Genomic DNA, 16,536 nt, shown 5'->3' on the forward strand with positions numbered 1-16,536 from the left:
GCGAGAGAAGAGGTTATAATAGAAATGGGTTCTCTAAGCTAGGAAGTGAAAACTCGAACCCGGAACGTTCGTCGACGACCACCATCTACATTCGCAGGCACTAAGATAAGGAACTACTAAATTTAGGGTTATAAAGGTTGGCATAATTCTTGTAAGCTCACAAATTTCATGTAAATCCTAGAAAAAAATAAATGAAACACATTTGATATGTATAAAAATAGTTTGTTGTAGTTTTTATTTGTTTTTGCAATTATTATATTTTTAGTTTCGGTTTTTTTTTTGTTTTGCGTTTTGGTCTCTGAATGATTCAAATTAATTTGTTATTAATTAATTGTTAATTGTTTAAACGCTAATTTGTACATAAAACTGAGTCGCAAGCGGCATTTTATTATTGCATATTGCATATTTATAGGCGCGCACCCTATAAAAAAAAACACCATATCTAGCTAGCGAACCAAATCAAAACTCTGTTCGATCGATTTTGATTTTTGATTCTGATTCCGATACTAATTCTGTTTCCGTTCAAGTTTCTGATCTGTGGCAAACTCAACTTGCAATAATAAATACATTAGACACAGGCAACAAAAGGCAATTCGACTACAAGTTTTTTTTTGTTTTACTGGTTCTTCGGATTATTATTTTCTTTTGTTTTAGTTTTCTTATTTATTTCTTTTTTTGATATATAGCACACTCGATGAGGTTGGGAATATTCAGTTATTAAGTTTGTTTTTCTTTTCTTTTTCTTTTGAGCATGAACAACAAATTTGTCTAAATGATAATAGTAATTGTTATTAGGTTTAGTTTAAATAGTTAGGTGACGTTGCATTTTTTTGGCAAACAATTCAATTCGATACAACATATCAAAACTAGAGAACAAGCATTTCAAAAAACATACAATATCTCTCGAGTTTTATTCGATGCTAAAGCAGCGCCATCTAGCGTTCAGAAATGTCACATTCGCATGAAATTTAGTTCAAAAAGAAAGCTCTATTTGAAATATCTCGTTTAGAGATTGGGAAGACCGACAGACAATCAGTTCTATTATAGTCTTCCTTGGGACTACAAGGTACAACATTTTGACTATAAAGCATGGAAAAAAACCTATAGAGAAAAATGCAGTTCTTGTTTTGTTTTTTTTATCACATTTAAAAAAAAAATGGTGTGACATTCTCTCTCCACTTGATGTCGCTTATGTCGCCTCGATCAAACCAATTGATTTGCAATTAAGTAAATGTGTATAAGCATTATATAGTTTACATATCGGGATAAACAGTTGTACAGAGTTATATATATACATACACGCGTATTTGGGATGTATTTTGTAGTAGTCAAAAATTTGATAATATTATATGAATGTTTTTGTATTTTTCTCTCGGAAACTTGCAAATTTCTATATATTTATATACTGCAGGATTTCTATATGTATATATATATAAATATCTGTATAGGGTTAGTATTATAATTTAATCAAACTAGAGCTAAGGGTTTCTTGTATCTCTTTTGTTTTTTTTTCTTGTTTGTTAGCAACGCGTTTCTATATCGAGCTACATATATCATTGTTATACATTCTATATTATATTTATATTTGTATATATATGTATTTCTAGATCTTTATATAAACGTTAATTTGTTCAGACTTAAAAATGGAGTTATTGGTGTGTTTGTTGTTGTTATTTGCTTTCTCTCTCTGTCGCTATCTAGCTATCTTCTTTTTTTATTTTAGTTCTCTCCTATATTATTGTTGTTCGAGGGGCGTGGCTTAAGGCGTAACGCAATTGGAGACAGTCGGAGATGTATCGGCATACATAAGGCTTTTTTGTTGATGCTGTTGTTTTGTTTCTGAGTATTTCGCCCGAGGAGAGGGGATATTCGTGGGTTATTCATGCACACACACCACATATATATCTTGTTAATTCTCACGCTATATTTAAGGCAAATCGCACAAGTCGGGGATGGCAATATATATATATATGTATGTGTCTATATAGTATATAACTGTAGCATAAACTTATACAATACGTTTAATATTCGTACATTATATTTTGCGTGTGAACAACTTGAGGGCTAAAATATACAAATCGCATATGTCTTCTATACTATACAGTATATATATATACTTATGTACTGGTTGTATATATGTCGAATTCAACTGAACATACTTTTGTAATTCTTTAATATTATTATATATGTATGTACAGACGCACATTGGCTGAAGGTGAAGTCTCTGGACAGCCTGGATATAGCAAAAGTGAGGTTATGGTGCAACAAAATGGCGATTTTTATGGAAAATGTCGGAAAGTCACGTTGGGATGTGGAACAGAAAGACATTGAATAAATTTTGCTAGTTGCAAGAAATTTAGGAAAGTTTGCAGAACGTTGACGAACTAACGGAATTGAAAAACCTATAGAAATTTGTTGTTGCTGCCAGAGAACTTCGGTGTTCCCTCTACATTTACAATGTTGATTCTACACCTACATCTACATCTCCATCTCTCTCTCACTCTCTGTCGCTCTCGCTCTAATGTACGCTTGCATGAGGTATAAAATGTACTATACAAAAAATTTGCTCGCTCTGCCAGTCGCACTCTCTTTCTCAATCACGCTATTGACCTCTCTCTTTCTCTCTCTATCTATATATCTCTGTCTCGATCATTCTATTGCCGTCTCTCTCTTTCTATATCTCTCTTTCTTTCCATCTCTCTCTTTTCATCTCTCTCTTCTCATCTCTCTCTTTTCATCTCTATCTTTCTCTCTCACTGTCTATCTCTCTCTCTTTCTTTTTGTTTCCCTCTTTCCATCTATCTCACCCTCTCTCTGTCTTTATCGCTGTAGTCCACTCTCTCTCCCGCTCTGCTCCGTCGCTCCCGTTGCTATCGCTTCCTCGCCGCTCAGAGTCGATACTCGTAGTGTGCGGACCGCGATCGCCTTGCACCCGAATACCAGCGATAGGGCACCCGCTGCTGATGCAACGCCAGACCCAGTGCCAAACTGGAGGCGCCACCAACGCCGCCGCCACCACCGCCACCAGCGACGCCAACGACGTCTGCGCCCGGGCTACGCGCCAACTGCAAAGTTAGCGCCAGACGCGCCTGCTAGGATGACGACGAGGCCGATGGCGATGGTGTGCTGGCGCTGGAGCCATGATGACGATGATGTCGTTGATGTTGCTGCTGTTGCTGTTGGATTGCCGGATTGCTGCTGCTGCTGGGTGAGGTGGTCATGCGACGTGGCAGCAACGGCAAATTGGCATCGAGATACGCCTCGGGACTGAAGCGGACGCGACTGTGCTGCGAACCAATCGAACCTTCCTTCGCACTCAGATACGAACTATCGTCGCTGGTCAATGAATCCGGCGGCGTCGGATTTGTGGGCGTGCCCTGCTGCGATGAGATGCTGCTGCCCCCATTGCTGTTGTACTTTTTCATCGAGCTGCGCAGTTTGCCAGGTTGCAGTTGCAATTGCAACTGTTGTGGTTGCTGCAGTTGTTGTTGTGGTGGCAACTGTTGCTGCTGCTGTTGCTGATAGCTGAGTGCATGCTGCTCAAAGGGCAAACTCGCTGGTCGCGTCACGGGCGCATATTTACTTTTGGCCAGCGGACTGTGCAACATCCGATTGATGAGCTTAGGCGAACCAATCGCATACAAATCTTGTTTGCTAAGCGTTGCGGCTGTTGCCACAGTTGGTGGCAAACTGGTTGTGTCCCCTCCACCACCTCCACCTCCGCTGCCATCGTAATCCACATTTAGCTGCACATTCAAATTGAGATTGTTGTAATCGTACATCAGCTCCTCATGCTCCAGCAGCACATTCGAATTGTTCGACACCGTTGACGGTGTGCGTCGATGTCCGCCCGCTGTCACGCCCATTTGTGGCACACGCGGCGGTGGCGTGCGCGTCTGCAGTGGTACAACAACAGCTGCTGACGCTGCCTCATACTGTTGCTGCTGCTGCTGTTGGTGATGGTGATGATGATGATAGTCATAGTAATCCGGCAGCCGATGATTGTAATCGTAGCTGTAATCCGGATACGATTTGCAATCGCGTTCGTACGTAAAGTTCAGCTCCGGCCGATAGGGAAAATAATTGGAACCTTGAGGGGAAATAATTGTAGTTGGGTTAAGTTGAGAGCTGAGAGGGCATGAACCGAATTGAACGTACCAAAGTAACCATTGCGATAGCCGCCGCCGCCGCCATCGTTGGAATAACTGGGTCCGTTGCGCAGATAATCGGCGGGCGCATAAAGCGGCGGCGGTCCAATGCCGCCGCCCACGCGAAACTCCTCGAAGACGCCGTCATTGCCACCGCCACCTGTTGTTGTTGTTGGATTGTTGCAACTGCTGCTGCTCAGCTTACGACGTGGCGACGGCGTTGGCGGCTGGGAGCCGGCATAAAGTGCAGCCACAGTCTGTGGCGCCATCACAGCGGCGGCACCAACTTGTGCTGCCACAGTGGCAGTCACTAGCTGTTGTTGTTGTTGTTGTGGTTGTTGCGACTGCGGTTGCGTCTGTTGTTGGTGCAACTGATGCTGCGGCGTGCGTTGCACGGGCGTGTAATACGGTTGACTGCCGCCAACGCGACGTTGCGCCAAGTTCTGTGGCTTCTGTGACGACGCCGTCATCAGCGCATCCGACAGCGGCGCATATCTATCGGAGAGTTGAGAAAGAAGATTGCACATTCAGTTGACAGATGCGTGGACAACATTCATTCAAAAAAGAGTGTAAGGCTTAGGATGTTAAAAGAGCATAGCATGAAAAGCAAAAGCTAATTTTCGAAAATGAGAACTAGGAGATATTCTTAAAATATACCAAATTAATATGCCAAATTAATATTCCGAACAAATACAAAACACGTAAGAAAGCGCGAAAAAGAAAGTGAGGTATCTGATACTCATTTGCAATGAAATCATATTCTAAAAATATACCAATTGTTATATTTGGTATATTGAAGTAGTATTACATTCCAAATATACAAAGGCTTACAAAATAATTTTTTTTAATATACCAAAAATACTAAAATATACCGAACGTTGTATTTTGGTATATTATTCCATTCAAGATATTATAAAATTCTTTATTGAGTATCTTCGAATAACTTTGGCTTATCGAAACCAAATTTACACGTGTCATAAAGAATATATTATGGGTAGCAGGTATATAAAGAAGAGAGATACTAGAATTAAAAACTAATATATTCTTAAAAAACATGAACCAAAAAGGGATACTATTTATAAGAAATATTGAAAAATACATTGTGAGGTTGAACAAGTTTAATTTAGTAAGACATTTTATAAGTTATTTTGATGATAGATGGAAGATATACATACATACAATCTTCTAAGGTTTAAGTTTATAATATAAAAAAGTTAAAACATGCAGGAAATAATAAAAGCAGGGCAAACAACGAAAAATTATATATTAGAATTACGGATTAGTTAGGTTTACCTTGGCGCATTTGATATTTGATTGAGCTGCCTAGTTGTTCCATCCACTTGATGCTCGTCATGTTCCTCCTGCCGTGTCAGCGCCTGCGACTGCGACTCTAACAGTGATTGTTGTTGCTCCTGCTCCTGCAACTCCAGACACGCCGCCTTTGGTGCTGCCTTCAGTGCAGGCAACTCGCTGAGCAGCGTGGGATGCACCGGTGACACATTGGACATGCGCACATCGTAGCCGGCGGCGACGCCGGCGAGCAGCGATGCCATGTTGTACAGCAGCAGTTCGATCACCGACAACTTGGGCTTTCGAGCCGCATCGCCTGCGTATAAGGTGGGCAGCGGGACGTTGGTGGTGAAGCGACTGAGGAGATACGGCGATGGTGACATGATCGGCATGTTGGTTGCCCCCCGAGCGCCAATCGTCCTTGTCGTTGTTCCCCTGATAGCCTGTCGATGATTGATCCATCATCATCATCATCGAGATCCAATGGGACAGCAGCATGAACAGTGTTGACAAAATAGTGTTGAGTAAACAGTGTTGGCTAAACAATTTAAACTAACTTTTTGGGGGGAATAATCGGAAGTGGGAATTTTTGTAGAGGGATAAGGAGCAGGGAAAGTACCGCAGGCAAAATCCCACCGACACCTCGTTTGATTGATCAATCACATTCGCATTTTAGTTATCTTTTTTTTGGTTTTTTCGTTTTATTGTCAATTTTTGTTTTATTATTTTTATTATTATTATCCTCTTATGGTTTGCTCATGCTTTTTGTTTGGTTTTTTCTTTTTTTTTAATGGAAATTACTTACACAAAAGTACATTAAGGTGTAGACAAACAAAAAACAATCAAGCATAAAACAAAAAAAAACTCAACTCTATCATAATACATTTTTTTCTGAATAATTTTATTATTTTCTTTTTTTTATCATCACAGTGTTATTTCTGTTTTTCGCTTTTTTGTCCAAATAAAATACTAAAAATAATTCAAAATTCTGCACAAAATACCAAAAATTATAAAAAGAATTGCAAAAATTTACGTAGACTGCGAGACAAACTAAGTAGATGAAAGAATCGTATATTAAAAAAAAAAACAAATGCTATTAACACAACTAAGATGTATTTACTTTCTTCTTTGCTTTATAAATATGTTGATTGTTGTTTATATTGTACATATTAGTGATGTGTATAATTAGCAAAAAAAAATACGATATATAAATATATATATATATATATAATAATAATGATCATAATAATAATAATAAACAAAACGTTTCACTTAAATGTCAAAAGAACTCTACCAAATTAATCATATCATCTTTATAGTATTGCCGTATTATGTGTTTTATATGTTATTAACATTTTTCTCATTTCTTCCTTTCGTTATCCCCGATGTTTGTCCTGTTGTCCTCTCCTCCCTCCCTTCCCTGTGTAAGCAGTTCTTCTAGGTCAATTTCAATATTAATATCTTTTAGAACCTGAGCATTTCGATCATATATTTTGATGTATTGCGTACTACTTTCAGCATGTATTTTGCTATTCACTGGTGATGCTACCTGATTTTGTTCTCTCCCATTCTTAGAGTTACCCCATGCTCTTTGTTTATTATTTTTTTTTAAATTCGCAATATTCATTTTCTGTTCAATCTTTATTTGCAGAGCCGTCGACGATGTAATCTTCTTGCTGTGTCGATGTGACTTCTATCTACTTTCGCAAGCAATACAGCAAGGAACTATCATACGTTCAGGAGGGCAAGATATGATCCCAAAATGCATTTTATGCATAGCCGAAAATGCACTTGACATTCCAAGCGAGAGTCGAGTCTATAATAGATTCCGCTAAGCTAAGAAAGAACACGCTACTTTGTTAATAAGCGCAAACCCGAACCTGGAACAATAGTCGACGATGTAATCTTCTTGCTGTGTCGATGTGACTTCTATCTACTTTCGCAGGCAATAAGACAAGGAACTACGTTCTGCAGGACAAGATAAGATCCCAAAATGCCTTTCATGCAAATACCCAAAAATACAATTGATATTCCAAGTGAGAGAAGAGTCTATAATAGAAATGGGTTCTCTAAGCTAGGAAGCAAAAACCCGAACCCGAAACGGTCGTCATTTTGCTGTGTCGATTTGACTTCTATCTACTTTCGCAGGCAATAAGACAAGGAACTACGTTCTGCAGGACAAGATAAGATCCCAAAATGCATTTCTTCTTCAACTCCAGCACGGTCACGTTCCCGCTGTCGCATTACGCTCGCCGACGAACGCTGGTTCCAGGCATCGATGGTGTCCCTGGTACTCAGCACTGATGTGTATCCTCACATCATTCAACCTGGCATCCTGCCGAGCACCAACGGTTTGCCAATGGCCCGGTCCATGTGGACAATAAAACCGTTTGCAACTCATTGCAAGGGGGGGAGAATGTTGATGCCAGATGATGCCAGGTGACCACTTAACACAGCTGACAGTGTCGTCGCGATCGATGGATATCGATAATGACAAAGTTAGTGCGTGTGACCTTGTGACACTGATCTAGTTTCTCCTCAGGTTGGTCACCCTGCCCTCTTTTCCTTGCTATTATATGTTCTACATTCTTTGTGCGCATGACAAGTGTCTTTTCTACTGAAAATCAAAAGCGAAATAAAAGAACTGAATCTACAATTAAAAGTGAAAGTGTTTACTTATTTGAAGACGCCCCCCTACAGCCATGCATATACCGTAACGTGTATATATTTGAGTCGAGTCTATAAGCTAGGAAGGAACACTATACTTGTCAACAAGCGGAATCCCAAGCCCGGAAATGTCCACGAGAGTTGAATTGAATCAAAATTGGGAAAAGAACTCTTCAAAACGAGGCTGGACGACATCTATCATTTGAAGAAATAAACGACAGTCGTTTTAGGGAATTTGCAACGTCAGATTCTAAGCTAGGAAGGCTTTTTAGAATTTATTGCTAACTGTATAAGCTAGGATTTTAAGAAATAAACGTCAGTTATTAAGTCTAGTAGACAACAGTTTAACAGTAAGAAGTCTGAAAAGATACCACATTCTGGATCTCCTCGATAGATAAATCCAACCAACTGAAAAGATGTTATATATAATAGTAGGGCTCATTGGAAAACTGATATTTCTGTTAATTTAATATTAATGATACAATTTACATTTGTTTAAACAGAAGATTGTAAAAAAAAAGAAGAGAAAAAAGGGAATTTATAACGTCAGATCATGAACCGAATTCACCCGTGCCGAAGATGCAATCGCTAACTAACTAGCCATTAAATTTTACATTCTCAATTGTCTTTCCCTGCATTTCCTTCAGAATTATCATTCTATCATTCTCTCCTAAATAATTTCTCTTGTTTTTCCTTGCCTTGCGAATAATGTTTCTGTTGAGATTATAGTTCTGGGCAATTAAGTTCTTTTATCGAGTATTTGAAAATCCTATTGTCAATATAATATATTGAGACTTAAATCTTTAGGCTTTGAGCCTAAGGTCGTCGTCGTTATCTAGGAGCTTACACAAGGGGAGCGAGGGGCGAGCCAATGCTACGTTTTCAGATGTCTTCGTATTAAGTTAAGTTTTGTTATCGTTAATGATTATATGTTACGATAGGTAGGTATGCAAGTTTTGAGGGAGTCTAGTGTGTGATCGTGTGATGATGTGTCTTAGTCTATGGTTTTAATATAAAACAATGGGCGTTGTTGTATGCTGGCATTATATAGTTCTTGTTGTTCTTGTTTTTGTTGTAGAAAAGGGTTAAAAGCAGCAGCGCAGCAGCAGTTTCATTTTTCTTCTTTTTTTTTTTAGTGAGTGATAAATGAATCACAACAACCACAATAGTAGTTTTTTTGCCACCGAATCCGAAATCAGAATCGCTCCAATTGCTCGCAGGATTGTGTTTGGGGTTTTTTGCTCTTACGCTTTGCACCCGTCGTTGTGATCGCTGCCACGTCCGTCGCCGATGCTGGCAACAACTCTGCGTCATACGGATCGATGGCATAAAATTCGGCATTGCTTCCACTGCCGACGCCGCGTCCAACGTTGCCCAACTTCGTATACTTTTTCTTCGAGTTGCGCGTAAACAAATTCATCAACGACTTGAACTTGATGCCACTTGTCGAGTGATGTTGTTGTTGCTGCTCATTCTGTGACTGTTGCAATTGCAACTTGTCATTGCCATCGGCATCCATGGACTTCGATTTGGCCAGCGAACGTAGATGAGGTTGTTTCTTACGGTTTTTCTGCTTCTTGTGCTGTCGCTGCTGTTCGGCGGCATACAACGATTTCTTCATCTTAATGACATCGGGATGCGGCTGCACATCGAGCATATTACGTGTGTGCATAATGCAATTCTTATCGAGAATCAATGCGCCATTCTGTCCATCGTCGACAGCATCCTTCAATATGCCACCACCATCATTATCATCATCATCATCATCGTAATTGTGCGCCATCGTTGGCGCTTCATCATCGCTGTCGTTGTCGTTATCATCATTATCGCTGGAACTGTAGTTGGTGGCGAAACTAATGGAAGCTATTGACGTCTGATGACGTTGACTGTGACTCAGACTTGTGCTCTGACTCAGGCTGGGACTGGGCAGTTCAACGGGCACAACAGCACCGACGCCTCCTCCGCTGCCGCCCATTTGAAAGGTTACCGAACCTTTGCGCGTTGTGGCACGCATTTGACTCGCCATCGATGTGGAGGCCGTGACCGATGCCGATGCCGACGCCGATGTGTCAATAGTCGACGATGACGAATGCGAATGCATGTGACGTTGATCCTGCTCCTCACTCTCAACTTCTTCCTCATCCTCATCATCATTTGCGTTACTCTGCGGCGTCGTCGTCGTCGTCGTCTCCTGTTGCTGTTCGCGAAAGAAACAATGTCGGGGGAATTGCGAACCCGATGCATTGCGTTGAAAGCGACCTTCGTGCGCTTCCTCTGCATCTTCGTAATCATAATCGTAATCGTAGGGAACACCCAAACGTTGTTCGGTCAAGCGGGTGGATGAATTATACATGGTTAGATCACCGCTCGATTTTGAATTCACACGCTCGCTGCTTGCCAATATCTTTTTAACCACATCGCGATAGAAGGCACGATCATACGTATTATTATCACCGGAACGTTCCGTTCCCAGCTGTTGCGGTGTTATGATCAATGTTGTCGGTGCTGCTGACGGTTGCATTGTTCTTACCAAAGTCGTAGGCTGTTGACTGTCTAGGGATAGCTTTTTGCGTCCCACAGCCGGACTGTTGCCAAGACTGCCGCCCAAGCGTGCGTTGGCCACATCCGGATTGATGGCAACCCCGGCGCTCGATTTGAGAAAGTGAAAGCAACCGGTCGTTGGGGTTAAAGTGTCCGTTTCGGAGCTATCATCGGACAGCAGATGCGACACATTGTAATTGAGATGATTGTGATTGTAGTGATTGTAATTGTTGTGCGACGACGGCGGCGATGACGTTGCCATGTGATCGAGTCCATAATCCTGGCTGCGTGCGCGTCCATAAATGCTGCTGGCAGGCGGGCGTTTAACGTTATTCAGATTCAGTCGTGGCGAGTTGTGGTTGCTGCTGTTGTTGTTGTTAGTTTTGTTATGATTATGATTATTGCTATTGCTATTATTGCTACTATTGCTGATGTTGTTGTTGTTGTGATTGCTGCTGCTGCTGTTGTTCTTGTTGTTGATGTGGTTGTTGCTGCTGCTGCTGTTGTTGCTACTGTTGTTGTTGATGTTTTGGTTGTTGTTCTTGGTATGCAGTATTAAATATGGTATACCTGTCGCCACACCAGCACCCACCGCTCCAATGGCCGCCACACTGCCACCCAAATACATTGGTGTTGTTGGCGCCGATCCACTGCCTCCTCCTCCTCCACCGACTCCGACTCCTACTCCTCCTGAGCCAACAGCAATGCTGCCCACATTGGAGCTGCCCACCAAGGTATGTGGCACCATCATCATCGCTCCCCCATTGGCAGCAACCGGAGTCAGTTGCTTCTTGTCGAGATTAGGCGCACTTTTGCTGAATGATGAGTGCGTTGAGCTTTGCGGTGGCCATTCGGGCGCCTGGCCACCGAGCTGCGGCGGCAGCAATGAGCGCTCACGCTGATGCATTGTCGACGGTCCCCACGTCTTGTTCTTGTGCCCATCAGTCACTGAATACCCGCCAAACGAAACGAGTAAATGAAACAAACAAATAAAATACAACAGAAAACAGAACAAAGAAAAAAATAACATGGAAACGACAACAAAATTAAAGCAATAATAATAATAATAATTCAAAGTTTAGAAAAATATAAATGCATGCTAGAAAATCAACATAACTGCTAAGGAAATATATGCAAATTGATCGAAGTATTTCAATTCCATTAACTTTTCACCGAAACAAGTTGAGTCGGAACATTTAAAACTTCTTTATCGATAGAATAAGTTAGCAAGTTATATTTTTCTTTGCCGTGATTCAAGTGATTTAAGTGTTTCTGAGCAACAAATTAATAAGGAACAAAGTGGAATTGAAACAGACAACTTTCTGTTACATTCTTGATAAACTGTACATTGTTTTTTCATATATATTTTTGCACAGTTAACACGAAATTGAATGCTTAAACCTTTCTTTTCTTTGTGGGCTTATATGTAGGTATTTTTACCTAAGGAATATATGCAATAGAACACTATGTTTTCTTATGGTTTGCCACACGAAAATGACGCTCGATTATAGAGGGAAATCCCAATTGTTGGTACTCACGTGCTACAATGCGCAATCCGGAGAGCGAGGGCGAACCAGGAGGCTCCACTTTATCGCAGACAGCCGTAATTGTGTGCCGAAAACCCGTGGGCAGTGAGATCTGTGCTTTCTAAAAATAAATAATTGTAATTAGTGGAATTATTTGATGTAAATATTAATTATATTAGCGTTTGGGTTCTACGAAAAAGATCAACGATCCACAAAATTATTAATAAGTCGAATTTCATGTTAATATAATTTATACAATTGTAATATCGGTGCACCAAGTTATAAATACTTAAAATTTGTTGAAAAAGTGACAAAAAATATTCGAGAAACTTGTCCAAATCGAATTGTTGTTTAAAATATAATAATTTTTGGTCTGCAAAACAATTAATTTGGATGAGAATATTTTTAAATAAGTAAGAAATCTACAGACGATAGTGCTCGACTGTGAGATACTTGCTACACATTTTGTATAAAAGCGAAACAATGCGGTATTATTCTTAAAGTATACCAAATTAATATACCGCTAAAATATAGCTAATCCTATTTATGGTAAATAGTACTACATTGAAAATATACCATAGAGCGCAAAATATACTAGATTATCAACTAAAATATACCATAAATTACTACATATATCAGATTGTCAGTCAAAGCAACTGACTAACTAATAAGTAGACCTTTTTTGCCCATACAAAAGTATTTCTTAAATAAATTCTGCAACATTTTCAAACAAACTTGATCTGCGTGCAAACATAACAAAGAAAGACGGACATGGCTATATCGTATCGAGTGAAGCGCAGGATCTACAAAGCTTTCAAACCGTTCAAAATACAGTCGATAAAGATTTCTCGTCTATGTATTCCAATTGATAGTTTTAAAAAGACAACACTCGCTTCACATTATAGCCATAATATTTGTATGATGTGCTTTACCTTCTTGATCTTTTTGGGCTTGCGTTTCGATGGCACCGGCTGCACCTGCTGCATGATGAGCTCGCGTCCAAGTATGTTGATCTCACGCTGTCGCAGCTGCTCCTCGAGCTGATGCAACTTGTTGGCCTTCTCCACCTGCTTCTTTTGCATCAACACCAGTTGCTCCTCCTTGTTGCGCAGTTCCTAAACACAGAAAAGAAAATCGGCATCAGTATACAAAGTTTGCAAAACTAAACAAGGCAAGACAAGACAACAAAACGATTTTCGTTCAGTGCAGCCAGTAACTTGAAATGTGGTAAGATAAAAAAAAGAAAGATAATCAGGAAAAAAAAACAAGTCATGCAATTACACATTCAATTTGATTTTCTTTTGTTTTGTTTGCGTTGAGGATTGTGAGAGGTAAACAAGGAAATAAACTAAAAATCAAAACTAAACCAATTTTGGAAAAACAAAAACATAAATGCAGCGCAAAAACATAACGAAATGCGAGCAGGAAACGCGACAAAGAAGGAAAGAAAAACGTAACCATTTTTGGGGCACACGCCGCTTACCTCTTCGATGGTTTGGAAACGCTTTTTTTATATTTATATATATGTATACAATATGTGGTTAACAAATATTTGAAGTGGATGGAAATTCGATTCGATATTTGGTTTTAGAAAGAAAACAGAAAAACAGAAAGTGTTAAAACAAATAGATTATTACAGAGAGAGAGAAAGTAGGAAATTGCTGCGACTAATCGCGATGTTATAATTCGTAAAAGGGAATACATAGAGATGTACTATATATAAATAGGAGCTGCTCTCGATATACATCTATATATGTGTATATACAATATATGGCGCATTCTGTAAACGCTGATTACCTTTTCTTTTTCGCGCAAATCGTGCAGCACCTCGGCAATCTCCTTTTTCCACAGCTCCTGCTGCTGATGAAACGATTCCTGCGGCGTCAGCGTAAACAACGAACAAGCGCTGCTCTCCAGCTGCTCGATAATCTTTTTGAAATCGGGCCTTCGATGGGGATCACTTTCCCAACAGCCTGCAAAAGATGAATACAATTTAATACAATTGATTTTTCGCCAGATCAAACGCTTACTCTTCATGAGTGCGCCCCACGTTTCGGGGCAGGTTTTTGGTATGGGCAACGTTAACGTGTTCACAGCAACGCCATAGGCCACGGAGAGCGGATCGAAACCTTTATACGGCGTCTCGCCAGTGATTAGTTCCCACAATAGCACGCCATAGCTCCACACATCCGAGGATCTATAGCACAGTAAATTATCAAAATTGAATTCATTCTGTACTTTTCATTTCTCTACTCACTTCGAGTACATGCTCCGGCTGATGACTTCGGGCGGCATCCAGGCATATGTGCCCGCCGCACTCATACACTGTGTGTTGTACATTTCGCGTGCCAGTCCAAAATCGGTGATCTTCAGCGTTTTGTGATACAATTGATTGCCCTCGATGGCTTCGTAGATGAGCACATTGGATGACTTCAGGTCGCGATGGATGATCGACATCGGCGCCTCGCTATGCAAATAATTCATGCCGCGTGCAATTTGTATGGCCCAATCCACTAAGACATTTGGTGGTATCTTGCCAGCGGCAAGAATGCGATTCAAACTGCCGCCACGTGCATATTCCATGACCAGACACAGTTTCGTGCGCAAACAGACGCCACGCAATGCGGCAATATTGCGATGTTTCAGTGGCCAAAAGAGTTTCGCCTCCTGCAGCACATTATCACGCATACGTTGCATGTCATCGTCGCCGGTCTGATGGGCAATCTTAATGGCCACCTCCTCGTTGTCGTAGTAGCCGCGATGCACTTTACAAAAGCCACCGGAACCAATGACCTCTTTGATGTCCAGCTCCTTGTATTCAATTTCATGGGGCAACTGCATGGGATCTGTGTCCGTCACAAAGTTGCGCGGAAAGACTCCAACCTAAAAAAGCACATATAAATAGATGCGGTTAGTATATACAGAGTGCATGATTCATATGAGTTGTGTATAATGCAACAGCACCTTATCACCGATCTTGCCCGTCCACCAGCCGACATCGCCTGAGACTTCGCTGTCCGTGGAGAGCACCACAACAATTTGACCGCGACGCAGCGTCAACTCATCCTCGCCTTGGGCATTATAGTCATACAATGCGGTCCAGAGGCTGGCGTCCGCTGCCAATGCGGCATCCTCATCCACCACCAGACCATTGGCGGCCGCATCATCGGCATTGAGAATGTGTTGCTGTTGTTGTTGTTGCAGTTGCAGTTGTTTCTGATTGTTGTTGTTGCCATTGTCAACGTGCTGCTCCTCGCTGATGGGGAGCATGGCCAGTGCTTGCTGCTCCTGCTGTTGCTAAACGATTTGCCGCATCCGCATCAAAAGCTGCAACATGTGAAAAGCAAATGTCAATATCTATATAGAGGCGTGGTAACGCCCACTTGTGCAATGTGCCACGCTTACCCGAGTTGGTTTGTTGTTTGCCGCCTTCTTATTGTTGTTGTTGTTGTTATTGCAGAGCAGCGATTTCACTGCACCTTGTCGCCCACCCCGCCCCCTTGCAGCAACAAGCAAGAAACGCACGCACGCACGCACGCACAATAGAAAACAATCAGAGGCCACACACTCACACTCTAAAATTGTAATAGGCAACGACAACGCAGCTTGAATACGTTTGTATTGTTGTTGTTTTTGCTGCTGCTGGCAAGTTCCAATTGGAATCCCAGCTCTTGTGTTGACTTTAAACTGATTGCAGAACTCTTCTTGTTGGTATCAGGCAGCAGCATAGCACGCACCTCTGTCTCCCTCTCTCTCTTGCTTTTTCTTTTCGCATAAATTTGCTGCTGCTGCTGCTTTTCTTTTTTTCTCTTTTTTGATTTTATTTTTTCTCGTTTCTTTTTGCGTTTCTTGCGCGTTAGTGTGTGTATGTGAGTCTTTTTGTCTGTTGTTCGCTGTAGCTTCTGCTGCTCGCTGCTCGTTGTTGTTGGCCCGTTTCGTTTTTAAGCATTGTTTTCACATCGTTTGGCGACTGTGCTGTTGAGGTTTGTTTGTCTCAATTTCGTTTGCTAAGCTCGTAATGTTAGCAGTGATTGATTTCGCTTTTCGTATGTTTTTTTTAAAACATAAAAAACACTTGTGTTGGTTTTGGTAGGAGAGAAAAACTTCAGAAAATCGACGGGCGATAGACTGCCGGACTAGAGGTGGCGAAACATCGATGACAGCTATCGATGATACGATATTTTGTTTTTAACAATTTGTTGGTTTGCTTTTGAAAATCGAAAAATCATTTTAAAAATTATTAATTATTTAATCATATTAGAAGAATGACTCAAGTCATACAAAGAGCTGCCTGTCAATACGGTTTTATTGAATACTACTACGCAATACCAATATATTTCATAAACTGTAGAAAAATATACCAA

The 16,536-nt window shown here is 40.8% G+C and overlaps 1 protein-coding gene across 1 annotated transcript; it reads right to left on the reverse strand.

The window, feature by feature from the left end:
* Positions 1–254: 254 nt before the first annotated feature.
* LOC132795662 (mitogen-activated protein kinase kinase kinase-like) lies at positions 255–16,344 on the reverse strand. Its single transcript, XM_060806519.1, is given in 12 exon segments — positions 255–4,090; positions 4,159–4,643; positions 5,442–5,842; positions 5,844–5,881; positions 9,306–11,594; positions 12,185–12,293; positions 13,105–13,287; positions 13,970–14,145; positions 14,203–14,369; positions 14,430–15,055; positions 15,137–15,499; positions 15,578–16,344. Coding segments are annotated over 11 exon segments (5,778 nt in total). The 5' UTR covers positions 15,443–15,499; positions 15,578–16,344; the 3' UTR covers positions 255–3,092.
* Positions 16,345–16,536: the final 192 nt, after the last annotated feature.

The sequence above is a fragment of the Drosophila nasuta genome, chromosome X (assembly GCF_023558535.2).
Source record: "Drosophila nasuta strain 15112-1781.00 chromosome X, ASM2355853v1, whole genome shotgun sequence".
NCBI classification, from domain to species: Eukaryota; Metazoa; Arthropoda; class Insecta; order Diptera; family Drosophilidae; genus Drosophila; species Drosophila nasuta.